The sequence below is a fragment of the Enhydra lutris genome, unplaced genomic scaffold, assembly GCF_002288905.1.
Source record: "Enhydra lutris kenyoni isolate GAN:26980312 unplaced genomic scaffold, ASM228890v2 scaffoldscaffold35, whole genome shotgun sequence".
Classification (NCBI taxonomy): domain Eukaryota; kingdom Metazoa; phylum Chordata; class Mammalia; order Carnivora; family Mustelidae; genus Enhydra; species Enhydra lutris.
The window spans coordinates 15092595-15105998 of record NW_019154119.1 but is presented as its reverse complement, the minus strand read 5'-3'; the positions used below and the strand labels follow the sequence as shown (position 1 = coordinate 15105998).

At 34.0% G+C, this 13404-nt stretch overlaps 1 protein-coding gene across 2 annotated transcripts in view; it reads right to left on the bottom strand.

Annotated features, from left to right (window-relative positions):
- LOC111154090 (Rho associated coiled-coil containing protein kinase 2) overlaps window positions 1-13404 on the bottom strand; it is a 140132-nt gene that overhangs the window by 24044 nt on the left and 102684 nt on the right. For both annotated transcript variants that reach the window (XM_022513463.1, XM_022513461.1), the window contains exons 9-20: window positions 13005-13164; window positions 11417-11477; window positions 10790-10801; window positions 9415-9494; window positions 9201-9249; window positions 8502-8637; window positions 8312-8403; window positions 7820-8066; window positions 7339-7445; window positions 4658-4817; window positions 1509-1669; window positions 940-1124 (exon numbers count right to left, since the gene is read on the bottom strand). In XM_022513463.1, the coding sequence (XP_022369171.1) occupies window positions 940-1124; window positions 1509-1669; window positions 4658-4817; window positions 7339-7445; window positions 7820-8066; window positions 8312-8403; window positions 8502-8637; window positions 9201-9249; window positions 9415-9494; window positions 10790-10801; window positions 11417-11477; window positions 13005-13164 (1450 nt within the window). The remainder of the gene's footprint in view (window positions 1-939; window positions 1125-1508; window positions 1670-4657; window positions 4818-7338; window positions 7446-7819; window positions 8067-8311; window positions 8404-8501; window positions 8638-9200; window positions 9250-9414; window positions 9495-10789; window positions 10802-11416; window positions 11478-13004; window positions 13165-13404) is intronic.

Genomic DNA, 13404 nt, shown 5'->3' with positions numbered 1-13404 from the left:
TCCTTTCAGAATGCCTAACAAGGAAGCTCTTACTGCCCCTTTTTGTAGATTTTACCAAAAAAAGGCTCAATGAGGAGGCACTTGGACGGTTCAGTCAGTTAAGTGTTCCAACTCATGATTTCAGCTCAGGTTATGATCTCAGGGTCCTGGGATTAAGCTCTGCATTGGGCGCTTAGCGGGGAATCTGCTTGAGGATTCTCTCCCTCTGTCCCCACCCGCTCACACTTTCTCTCTCTCTCTCTAAAATAAATAAATAAATCTTTTTAAAAAAGGCTCAGAGAGGTTAAATATTTTGCCTGATGTTGGTCAGCTAGTAAGTAATGGGACTGGAATGCCTATCTCTCAATCTGTATCCAAAACCTATGTTCTCTCCAAATAACGGAACCAATAGGAGCTTTGAGCATGATTCAGAAGTAATTATACTACTAATGACCGAATGGGACAAACTTTAATGGTATATGTTCACCTTGGAAGGATTTTAAGACTGTTTTCTATTTTCTAAGCAAATTAAGTAAAATACTAAAGTATATCATAAATGATTTAAAAATTTGTATGTTTGTTTAATAATCAAACATGTCCAAGTCCCAGAAACTGAAAGAACAAACAGAAAGCACATGGACAATAAGCGTGAAGAGCGGTTCTGAGAAGGACTCTTAAGAGCATGAAGTGAAAATCCCAGACAGTTTCTTCTACTCCAACAGCAACATTCTATCATTATATCATAATAAGGTAGAAGAAGTAAAAAAATCACTGGGGAAGCAAAGATAATCTTCTCAAAGGACAACACTGGCACTCAACACATTACTTATAGAGAAAAAAGGAGCAAATGTGATCAAGACTATGACATGATCAAAAGAAAATCCCCAGGTAAATCAAAATTAAAATAATTTACATTATAAAACTCTGTTAATAAAACTCTGTCTCAAACAATTTACTTACTTTCGAAGTTCAGCATTCTGCTTTTCCAAGCTCATTTTCATTTCCATGAGATGATTATTTTCTTGTTTTAACTGCTTTTCTGACATTTTTAGTGTGTTAACTTGCTGTGTTTGCATCTTCAAGTCATTTTGTGTAAGGCAGCGCTTCTGAGTTTCCTGCTCTATTTTTAATGTCAAATTTCTAACCTAAAAAACAAATTGTCTACTTGATAAAAGTAATGATTTGCTTTTTCTTATCAATGAAGCTTGCAGCAAATATGATCATGCAAAACAGACTTTTTCCCTTAGGCACTTAATTCATTTCACGGTAAAATAGTTTTTGTTATTTCTCATGTCCTATTTTTTAAAATAAAATATGATCTTTAAGGTAAAAATAACTTAAAATTTTTAAAATTATGATTCACCACTTAGCATACTGGCCAAATTCAGTACAATTAAAGGTTGCAGAATATTTTATAAGAAAAAATTTTAAATTATGAAACCATCATTGTACATCATTACAGATAAACCTAAGTTGACTATGAATTTATTACATAGTTTATTATACTTCTTAGTAAACTTAGTACTCACATCCTCATTTAGCACATCTTTCTGTTTAAGGAGTTCATTTATTTTCTGCTGTGACTGTTTGAGGTCACAGTCAAATATGGAGCATCTCTTCTCAGCTTCCAGCAACAGGTTCTCCACTTTCTGCTTTAACGTCCTTTCCTCCGAGAGCTTTTTCTCCATTTCTATTGCCACAAAAATGGACACAATCATGAATTCACAAACAAAAGAAGCCTATCAAATACATGACACAGTGCTATAGAAATGATAGCAAACGATGATAGCTTAAAAACATTTTTTTAAATTTCCAATTTAATATTTTCATTACTCCTCTTAATGAGTTTCAAATGTCAACTTTTATGCTTGGAAATCAGGCATTTATTTCGTTTGCAGTGTGGAAAAATCTACCACACTGCAATATTATATCCATTCCACTGGAAGTAAAATAATTCTGCCTTCACTGATGGTTCTAAAAAAGAGACTTACATCTTTTTAGTAAAGATTTATTTATTTTTCTGTTACTCTGTGCCTCTCGGTGTTACTCTTCTTACCCTAAAACATTCCAGGTAGACTTTTTAGGTCTATGGCTCTTTCCATATTAGCATATTAATATGCAGAGGATGACAATTATATTTTGGGGAAATGGTAAAGGACAAGACTCTGGGACCAAACTTCCTGAGGTTAAACTCTAACATGTCCTAATTATTTGCCTAGGCAAGTTAATTAACCTCTCTGAGGCTCAATTTCCTCATCTCTAGAATGATGATAATAGCACCTATCCTCCCTCACACGGATGTTATGAAGAGTCTTGGTTAATATTTGTGTGGCACTTAAATGCTGCCTAGCCCATGACAAGCATTTGGTAAGCGCTTACTATTCAAGGAGAATGTTTAATGACTGGAGGAGAATGTTCACAGTATTATTTTAGAAGAAAAAAAGCAGAACAGTATAAAAAATTCAGAAATGTACAAAATATCTTCTTGATTAGTAAGACTGTGGTTAATCTTTACTTCTTCATACTTTCCTGTATTTTCTAAATGATTTGCAATAAACTTTTAATTGTTTTATTAATCAGAAATGGCTTTTAAAAACCTTTTTTTTTCCCCCCCAAGATTTTATTTATTTGAGAAAAAGAGAAAGAGTATGAGCAGGGGGCAGGGCAGAGGGAGAAACAGATTCCTTGCTGAGCAGGGAGCCAGAGACAGGGCTCCTTCCCAGGACCCTGCGATCATGACCCGAGCTGAAGGCAGACACTTAACCAAATGAGCCACCCAGACAATCCTTTTTAAATCTTGAAATGAAAAGTAGGCAAGGTCTGTGTCTAAGCAAGTGATTTTGTATTAAATACCAGTAATTACCATTAAAGAAATTACCTTTTGATGTACTGATTAGAAAATCTATTCAAATTCAATTGGTCTCCTCTGCTCTTTCATATCTAATGCCTGATATCTGATTATCATTTATTATAGTAATATAAACCTATGATTTTCAGTTTTTAATGAACTGTCTTCAAAAGTGTGGAAAATGGACACCTGGGTGGCTCAGTTGGTTAAGCGGCTGCCTTCGGCTCGGGTCATGATCCCAGCATCCTGGGATCAAGTCCCACATCAGGCTCCTTGCTCGGCCGGGAACCTGCTTCTCCCTCTGCCTCTGCCTACCACTCTGTCTGCCTGTGCTTGTGCTCTCTCTCTCTCTCTCTCTCTAACAAATAAATAAATAAAATCTTTAAAAAAAAAAAAAGTGTGGAAAAAATGAAACTTCTTCACATTCTACTAGTAACAGCTAATATTTCTAAGTACTTTTCCCCTATCATTTACTCGATTTTCACAACAACCTAATACTGTCTCTTTAGAGGAAAAATGCACTAAAAGAAAAAAAAAAGATAAATAACTATGGACAAGGTCACATAACTAGTAACTCATTAGTAAGCCATATTCTTAATCAAAGGAAGCCATGATATGCAGTAGAAAGAACAAAGGCTTTTAGACCCGGACATGGACAGATGTACTCATTATTTCTGCAACTCAGAAGCCAACCTTGTCAACAATGAAAAAAAAACAAAAACAAAAAACAACACCACCCCCCCAACAATTCACCCTAATGTGGGCACAGAGAATAGAAAGGGGCACAAGTGAACTTACTGAGTAAGTGAACTTACTCTGAAAACATAGATTCTACAACTTGTTTTGAATGGTGGTTACATGTGTATATTACAATGTGAAAATAGTGTCTGCATTTTATTGCACCTAAATTATACCTCAAAAGAAATTGAACTTTATCTTCTAAGCCACTGATAGGGAAACATGGCCCACTAACTTCCTCTCTTGTAATCAGATTTTTCTAACTAAAGCACTCAATCAATCTCAACATCCTTAATTAGTACCTTATACTAAACTGATTTTAACCAAAAAATCTCCAATTTCAATTACATTCAATAATTGAAAACCTATTTTTTTGCTAAGCTATTCATAAATGTTATGCTTCAGTATGAAATAAAATTCCTGCTTAAGTGTTCTATGAATCTGTCACAAGAGTATTTTATTAATTTCCCATGGAACTTCAAATCCATCATAATTATAAGCAGTCAGGAAAACAAGAAATTATCCTAAGACAATTCCAAGATACATACTGGTTTGTGGAAAAGTCAGCTCTGCTATCTTACCCTATATTCCTTAGTAGTGGATAACACTGACCAAATCTAGCTGCATCTTCATCATGCCAGAGTTCAAAATATTCAATGAGCTTATATTCTCGTTAGGCCAGGTACTATTTTTTGAAACATTTATTTTGCATAAACTGCCAACAATTTTACTATACAAACTGGTGAAATGTCAAACTAAATATTACAGAAAGAGGAAATCCCCCCAAATCCGAATAGATAGATCTAGAACCTTATGCTCTGTGTGCCTGTTACTATTGGTTCCAGTGAAATATTAATTTCTCTCTGATCCTTAAATTTGGTTGAGTAATTTTGTGTTTGGGCCTTACTATCTTAGAAATGATTGTTGCCATAAAGGAAAAAAGTGATGTAAAGCTTCCCTAATTGTTTTTTCTCTCCAGTTCCCAATATTTGACAATAAAATATTAAAAAATGTTTTTCCAAAATCGAAGAGTTGACTACAGAATCAATTCTTAGTACAATGCTGCAGCAAAACCCTTAGAAAAAAGCATACCTTTCATGGCTTCTGATTTTGCTTCTTCAATGGATTCATAAATCTTATTTTTATCTGCCAGCCGTGCTTTTGTAGCCTTATGCTCAGCTTCTTCTTGTTCCAAGCTCTGCTGTATAACTTTTAGTTGGTACGTCATATCTATTTCCATGTTGTTCTTTTCCTATTAAACATTTAAAATAGCAACTATCAACAAAAAAGACTGGCTCACAATTTCAAAGACTTATAAAGTTGTTTTTTACAGACTAAGAATGTTTAAAACCTTTCCTCCCCTCTTCACTCGAACACTGTATAAAATGATCCATGGAATCCACCTCCCATGGCACCCACATCCCATCTCTCCACTCTACACTGGAGATCTACACTGAGAGCCTTTTATCTCAACAGAGTAACTGATATTCTCAACATCAGATTCAACAAACACTTTTCAGTTTTTATCTCATTTAGACTCACTGTTGCCCCTGAAACTATTTCCTTGACATACCTGACACTGAACTCACTTGCTGTTCTCATCTTTTATGTCACTTACAAAGTTTTCCCCCAGCTGCTCCTTGAATGCTGGTGTTCTCTGGAGGTAATATTCTTCAGCCACAAAGCTTCTCCCCTTCCTATATCATTATTTCTCACTTTTAAAACATATCCAATATATATCTAAAGATAAATTTTCAGGATTCTCTACTATTTACCCTCTTATACTCCACATAAAGAGACTTGCTTTAAGTTGGGAATCTTTAATAACAGATGTCAATTTCTATATATCCTCAAAAAGATTTTCTAATTCTTTGTTCTCTATAGTTTGTATCATAAGTGTAGATATTTCTTTTATTTTTCAAATAAATCTCCAATCCTGAAAATGATTCTTTCAATCTGCCCTGAAAAACCACTGCTCTAACCAATCTCTTCCCAGACAGGTTCTTTAATTCATAGGCTTTAGCACTTCTGTACCAAAGACTCTCAAGTATTTCTAGCTTCAACAACCAGTTTACTGATGTTGTAAACATCCCAATTCGGCTGACTCACACCTCAAACTTAGGACGAAAATGGATTTGTCATTGTCTCTTCTAAGAGCTGTTTACCTTTATTCATTGTAGTTAGCGGTACCATTATATATCTTGTCACAAAGGAGGAACCTAGAACTCATCCGTACTAAGTACCACACATGCCTCATCTAATCAATCACTAAGTGCTCCCAAATATTCTTCCTCCAAACATTTCTCACCTTAATTCCCATCCTTTTAACCACTGTACTAGTTAATTCTCCATTATCTGAGTTACTGAAAAAGCCTCTGACTAATCTCCCTACTACCTCTTATCATGTCCTCCCCTCAAATTTATCCTCTACATGGTACACAATGATCTATCTTAAATGCACCTCTAGTAAGAGCACCCAATTTAAAGTCCTTCAGTGGTTAGTCCGCTACCTAGAGAAACTAAGTTTAAGAGAGTATTCAAAATCTTACATGATCTAGATCATTCTGGTCACTGAATTCCTCACACTAAGCATTAGGACCATACCGCTGTCTTCAGGCCAATTTTGGTCTGATGTCTATTTTTGTAAAATTTCACTGGAATATAGCCGCACCTATTCCTTTATGTGCTACAGTAGAGCTGAATTGCAACAGAGACCATTTGGCCTTCAAGTCCTGAAATATTTATTGTGTCTTCCTTAAAAGATTAAAATTTGTTGACTCCTGCTCTGTACTCCAGAAATATTGGGCAGTTTGCATTAAATAAACCAACTATGCCTTTTCTATTTTCCATCCTCTGTAACTTTTGCTCATGCTGTCTTCCCCAACTCAGAATGTGCCTTTACCCAGCCAACCAATCCTGCCCTGTCAGACGGGGCCTTTTCTTCTGTGCATCCAATATACCCTGTTCATTCTTCTAGCATTCTATGTACCATGCTGCATTAGAATTATCTGTGTACCTTATTACTTTAGAAGATACTCATCAGATTGTGAGACTTTTTAAAATTAATTATTTTCTTTTTTTTAAGTAGGCCCCATGCCCAACATGGGACTTGAACTCATGATCTTGGGATCAAGAGTCACGTGCTCTACCATCTGAGCCAGTCAGGTACCCAACTGTGACATTGTTAAAGGCAAGCAAGGACTATATCCTGTATTTCTACCACAGATGACACATTTAAATACTTAAATGAATAAATGACACATTTAAATACTTAAATGAATAAATAAATAAATAACAAAAACACCACATTAACTGCACAGAGTCTGGAAATTATCCCTGGCTTATAGTATTTTTAAGAATAACTTGTAAATGCCAAAGCCATGATAACTTTCTATCATTTTTAAGACATATTCTAAGTCAAAATTTGAGTTTTCCTTGGATCCCTAGGGAGAAACATCCACTGAAAGCATTCTGATTTCTCTTATTTTTCTTTTTTTTTTAAGATTTATTTATTTATTTGAGAGAGAGAGAGCACACAAGCAGGGGCAGAGAGAAAGGGAGAGGGAAAGGGAAAAGCAGACTCCCCTGTTGAGTAGAGAGACCGATGTGGGGCTCAATCCCAGGACCCCAGGATCATGACCCAAACTGAAGGCAGACACTTAACCAATTGAGCTACCTGGGTGTCCCTGATTTCCCTTATTTTAGAGTAAGTTTTCCAATCTGATACTTTATAATCATTTCCTTAAAAATATATAAAGCTGAACATGTTTTACCTTTTCCAAATCAGTAAGTTTCTCCTGTAGTTGTCTCTTCTCCATCTCTGCTTTTGCTAATAAGGTTTTGCCATTCTTTAAATCTTCTTCTAGGCCAGATATTCTGCCTAAAATTGCAACATTTTAAAAACAATAAGCCCACAGAGTATGTACATATTAAATTAAGAGTAAAAAATTTTAAAAGTCACCTCATAGTTTGGAGGTATTATTTATGAGTTTTTTTAATTGTTGGTAGAGTGCCTTATAATGAAGTCAACTGAAAATCAAGGGGCTAGTTTGACAACTTAAAATATTTCACACTATTTTAAAGTAAACCTTCTATTCGTAAAAGTTTGTATCGATGCATTTCCAACACCCTAACTTCACATAACAGAGCAGTATATTCAGAAACGTGCTACTCCAAGACATTATCCATCATCAAAAGTTATTGCCAAAATGCAAATCATCAAGATGAATTCAAGTGTAATCTCTACTTTAATACCTTGCAAGTCATTAATTATCTCGGATCCATGGGTTCGGTCCCTCCTTTCAGATTCTAGAACTGACTGAAGATTGATAAATTCCTTTTCGAGTTTTAACTTGGCAGTCTCCAGCAGGCAATTTTTATCTTGAAGATCTCTATTGTTAGATTCCAGCTGCTGAATCTGTTTTGAACTTTCTGCCTGGGTTTTTCTTAATCGGGCTGCAGTATCAGATTCTGTTCTCAGCAAAGCATTGGTTTCATCCAGCTGATATTCCATTCAAAATCAAACAAACAACAACAAACACAGGCATATATAATGAAAATATTTCCATTTAGTACCTCATTACAAACTATTTAAAATAAGAAAAAAAAGTAAAAATATTTTCCTTATGATTTCCCTTTAAAATGAGAGGCAAAGAAGGCCTTTTTGTAACATTGCCAACTAAAAGTCTTATTAATAAGTCATTAAGAAAATTCAATTATCTTTACTAACAACTGAGATCAACCTACTTGTCTCTGGAGCTGATTCACTTTCTCAGTAGATATTTGAGAGTTCTGATTTCTTTTTTTCAAATCTTCAAGTTGATCCTTTAAACTGTTCACTATGATAAAAAGAATTTCAGTGGCAAGCTTCAATACAACATACACATACACACACAATTTCTTTCTTGGTAAGTATTTAATATTCTACACTACAAACCATCATTTTCCAAATTTCGTTTCTTGTCTGCTTCGTGATCAGCTTTCCGCTGATATTCTGCATTTTTGTGCTGAAGAAGTGCCTTTTCTCTTTCTAATTGTCTTAACGCTGATTCCACACTTTTCCTTAAAGTAATCTGAAATAATGCTTAAAGTTATTACCAAAGGAAAGTATGCATAAAAATAAAAGAAAACAGTATGTCAAGCAGATAAAAGACACCTTTAAAAATAAGCTGCAACTGCTGTTTTGTTAAAATTCACAATGTTTTCCATTATTTTCAAAATAGCACACCTCTCTTATCAAGACCAGTGCTCATTGTTCACTACTGAAAGTCAAACTTTCTGAAACATTCCATTACCACTGAATCATCTTCACTTGATATAAACGTTATGAATAGAAATTTAAAAGAAGAAACAACAGCTACTTTCTGTTGTTAAGCCAAGTAATTAATATAAATGCAAATTTTTTCTTGCATTACCTACACATGCTAAAATTAACTCAAGTTTGCAAAAACATAACAAAATGAAGTCTATCATCATGCTTATCCTGTAATTTTAGTCCTATTCACCAATGCTAGAGGTAGGTCTTACTATATACCAAGATATGTATTAATACGGTTCTAAGAGAACTCTGCAGCTAAGCCAGGCATCAAAACTCTTAGTGAACAAAAGTGTTAATAAAAGCATAGAGGAACTTTACCTCTTCCTCTAGTTCCTTTGCTACTTTCTCAAGGCGAGTATTAACAGATCTGAAGAATTTCAAAAGAAATAGTAAGTAAACCTCTAATTCATAATAAAAACATCTTACTATAAATTTTAAAATAATCAAATAATTACTTTGTAGCTCTTCCTTTTAGGTAACATGTTTAAACTTCAATCTTAACATACCACACTGAACTAGCCACAAAACATACTTGCACTTTTGCTCTAGCTCCTCTTTGGCTTGCATCTCAGTGCTAAGGTGTTCTTCTAACGTGTATAATTTTTTCTGAATCTGTCAGAAAATAAGATACTATAATTAGAAAGTTTGGTTACACTTAAAATATAAAAGCCTCAAGAAAACAATGACAAGCTGTTTTGTGAGCTGAATATAACCTCATCTATAATGGTACATAAAGTTTCTGTACCTTCTTAAAGATGTGATTTTTACTGACAGAGGAAAAAATCCTCCAACTCCTGCTCTCTATCACACTACACACGTATGGAAACATGTACATGTCCACACCACATAAACATATGAGTGAGAAGCTCTAAACTTGGCAGAATTCTTCTATGACACCAAGTCTCTCGTTCATTATGAATAAAGGATATCCTCCACTGTTCTTCTGCAGATTACTTATATAAAATACTGTCACAATGTGTACTTATAAGATGAAAAGGTCTAAATCTGAAACAAATACTTAGAATATTTGAACTTGCTCAAAAATATATTATTGCTCTTAAAAAGAAGAATTTAAGCTCTTCTTTATATCTTTCTACACCATGCCAGGAACAGTACTATCAAGAGTTATAATCAATAACTCTTGATGAATAATATCTAATTGATTATAACATTTCCTTGCCGTTCTTTGTGTCTTCTTCTAGGCCAGATATGTTGGTCTTTAAATAAACTAAAATCACAGAAAGTATTAAACAGCCCATTTTTGGAGATTATCTTCTTCATAAAGGATTTAAGTTTTTTAGTTCCTTTGTGCCTTAGGTATAGCGGCAGACACTTTACAAATGTTGTCTTTTTAATCCTAACAACAACCTTAAGAATACAGTAGTGTTGTATCTACTCAATAAAGAAACTGAAATTTTAAAAAGGTGAATAACCGGGCCAAAATAGCTTAGCTAATAAGTGGCTGTGCCAAAAATCAATCCAAGTCTGTTAGACCCCCAAGGCTAATGTTCTTTCCGTTATTCTTTCTATAGTGATTGGGTTCCCCATGTTTCTTAAATATTTTATAAATCTTATACAAAACTATTATTTTTCCTAGTAAGAATATATAGGCCAATGAACAAGTCAAGTTAACTGCTTTTGGCTGCTATTGTATTAGTATAATTTGATCACACTAGTTTTCACATGTTAATCAGTTATATATCCTTGATTAAGAAAATAACATAATACATATTTAAACAATAGATCCATAACGGCAATAAGGAAAGGAATACTTGGTAGAAAAAAGTTGGGAACTTCTCTCTCAGGCAGATGTAGTACTCCAAATGCTAGGTGGAAAATGGCTACATCAAAACACTGCTAGAATGAAGCACTTTTTCAGTTTTTCAACATATGTGACATCAACATACCTCTTGGCTTTCCTATTTAAAACAAAACAGAAAACACAAAAATTTACAATACTTGTATGCTTTATAAAATTCCCAAGAGAAATCATACCAGAATTATCTAACCAACTTTCTAATTTTCTATAAATTTTAAGGAGAAAAATGTTTAGCATACTCATAAATGTGTATGTGTGGATATGATTTACTTTTGTTGTTAGAAATTAGAAGCCACAAAATATGTAATAGTTTGATAAAATCACCCTTTATCTGAATTCATTCTTAAACACTCAAAATATTACTTCCGTCACTATTTTTGTACCATTATACCTTCTTATCTATATATACTCTTTTATAGTACTAAGATTATAAAATTTTCTGATATTATATTTGCTTATAAACCTATTCTACCACTTTTGCTACTAAAACTAAGCCTAAAGCCATATATAATTCATCTTTTTACTAGCCACTGTATCTTATACAATAATACCTGCCAAATAAATTAATCATTTCAATGTTCTTTGAACTATATTACAACAGAGAATGCCATCTACTCATTCAAAAAGTAGCATCAAATGAACTTTTTAAACATATGGATATCACTAAATTAACTGAACATATGATTAAAATAAAGTAGTAAAAACCTATACATACTTCATTTTTCCTTGATTGTACTGAATCATTTTCTCTACAAGGTGAAGAGTCACTTAATAACCTAGAAGGAAAGGCAGGAAATAAATCTTTTGCATGTCATTTTAATCCATTTCCTAATACTGCCAAATTATTATCAGAATTAAATTCCAGCCACAAAGATTTTCTTTCTGACCACTTCAACATAATTTAAATGAAGCAATGTTTTCCCCTCTAGATATTTATCATTCTCAGTAATTTAAAATGTTGCACATTTTTTTTGCCCCCCACTGGATGTTCTAGTCTTTAATACTATTAAGACTGCAGTCACTAGATGGGCTATGCATTGCCCCTCTTCATCTCATTTTGAGTTCCTGTAACTATTTTATCAAGAAATCTAGAAAGACATCTCTCCTCCTTCTCAAAGATAACATCTCTTGATTCCCAGGTCTTAATACATAAATCATCACTTCTATTTAATTGTCAATCTCTCTAACTGGGTCCTCCCTCATTGCCTATAAATATGCTTGGGTTTATCAAGGCACTCATATCCTCATTTTAGTGAGCATTACCATAGTTTTTAGAATACTATCGTTAGCAGGGTGGCCAACTCATCCTGGTTTGCTGGGGATTTTCTGAGTTTCAGCATCAAAGTCCCTTGCCATATCCTAGGAAGCCCCTCAGTTCTGGGCAAACCAAAATGGTTGGTCGCCCCTACCATTACATACATGAAAGTACCAAAAGTTTCTCAAATATGTTTCTCAAATGTCTCTAATGCCTCACTCCTCACTGCCTGTCAAAGTTGAAAGTCCCTCAGTATAGCACACAACAATCATCTGCTGCTTTATTCTTCCTCTGAACTTCAACTCCAATATAGTTTTTAATCTTTATACCCAATACTCACCACAGCCAACCAGTATTTATTGGCCTTGTGCCAGACTCTGTGTTACATGGAGGGATTACAGCCAAGAAACCTGAAGTCTCATTAGGTCCTCCAAATGATCGTAATACAGTAATATGCACCTTGTGTTTGGGCCCTACTAGACCACGCTACTCTGCTCCCAATGTGTGCCAACATGCCACACTTTTGCTTCCATTGTTCATCTCCCCATGACTCTCACCTAACCTCCCCACATCTTGGCCACTCAAAACTTTTTCTTAGCTTTACAAACACACCCCTCCTTCCCTGAGGTCTTCCCTGACTCCATACCCCACCCCCAGAGATGTGACTTTTATTTTTCTCCTGAATCATCTTAGATATTTTGGTACCTTTCTTAAGGCAAATATCATATTTCTAACCTTTATTATGACTCTATTATTCTCTTATATCCCTTATTACCAACCTTATTAGATGGTAAGCTCCTTCAAACATATTTAGTCTTACTCTCTATTACCCCAAAGAATATAGAAGAGTGCTTTGCATACATTTGTAAATGAATAACATTCAGGAATAATGGAACTAAATGAAAAATAACTTTCAATAGTCCTTTTTTAAAACACTCAAAAGTTTAAAACAAATGAACACTTTATCTTCTGTAATCCAAAGTCTTATAGTAAGGTAACTCTTTACAGCTAAATCCTGAAAGCAATAAAAATCTAACAAATCACATACAAATTTTCTCTATAGTAGGTAAATCCTATAAAAGGCAGCTGGTTTCCCACAAAAGCTTTAGGAATTGGGAAGGTTTCTACATCTCCTTTATCATCTTCAATGTCATCAAAATTGCTGCTGTCTATGTCACTGCTGAGTTCAGGTACTACAGGAGCCGCCGCTGTTAAAAGAAAAGAAATGGATTATTTTCTTCATAATCAAAATATATATTAACCACCCAGATTTAATATATATTAATACCAACACATTATACATCAATAATATATAATTAATCAGTAACATCATGATTTACTATAGAAAATTTGGTGACATGTTTTACATTCTATCATTTCAAAAATAAAATTTTATTAAGTATTTTATTACTACATTGGAGCAGGTTTGAGTATAGATAAATCAAACA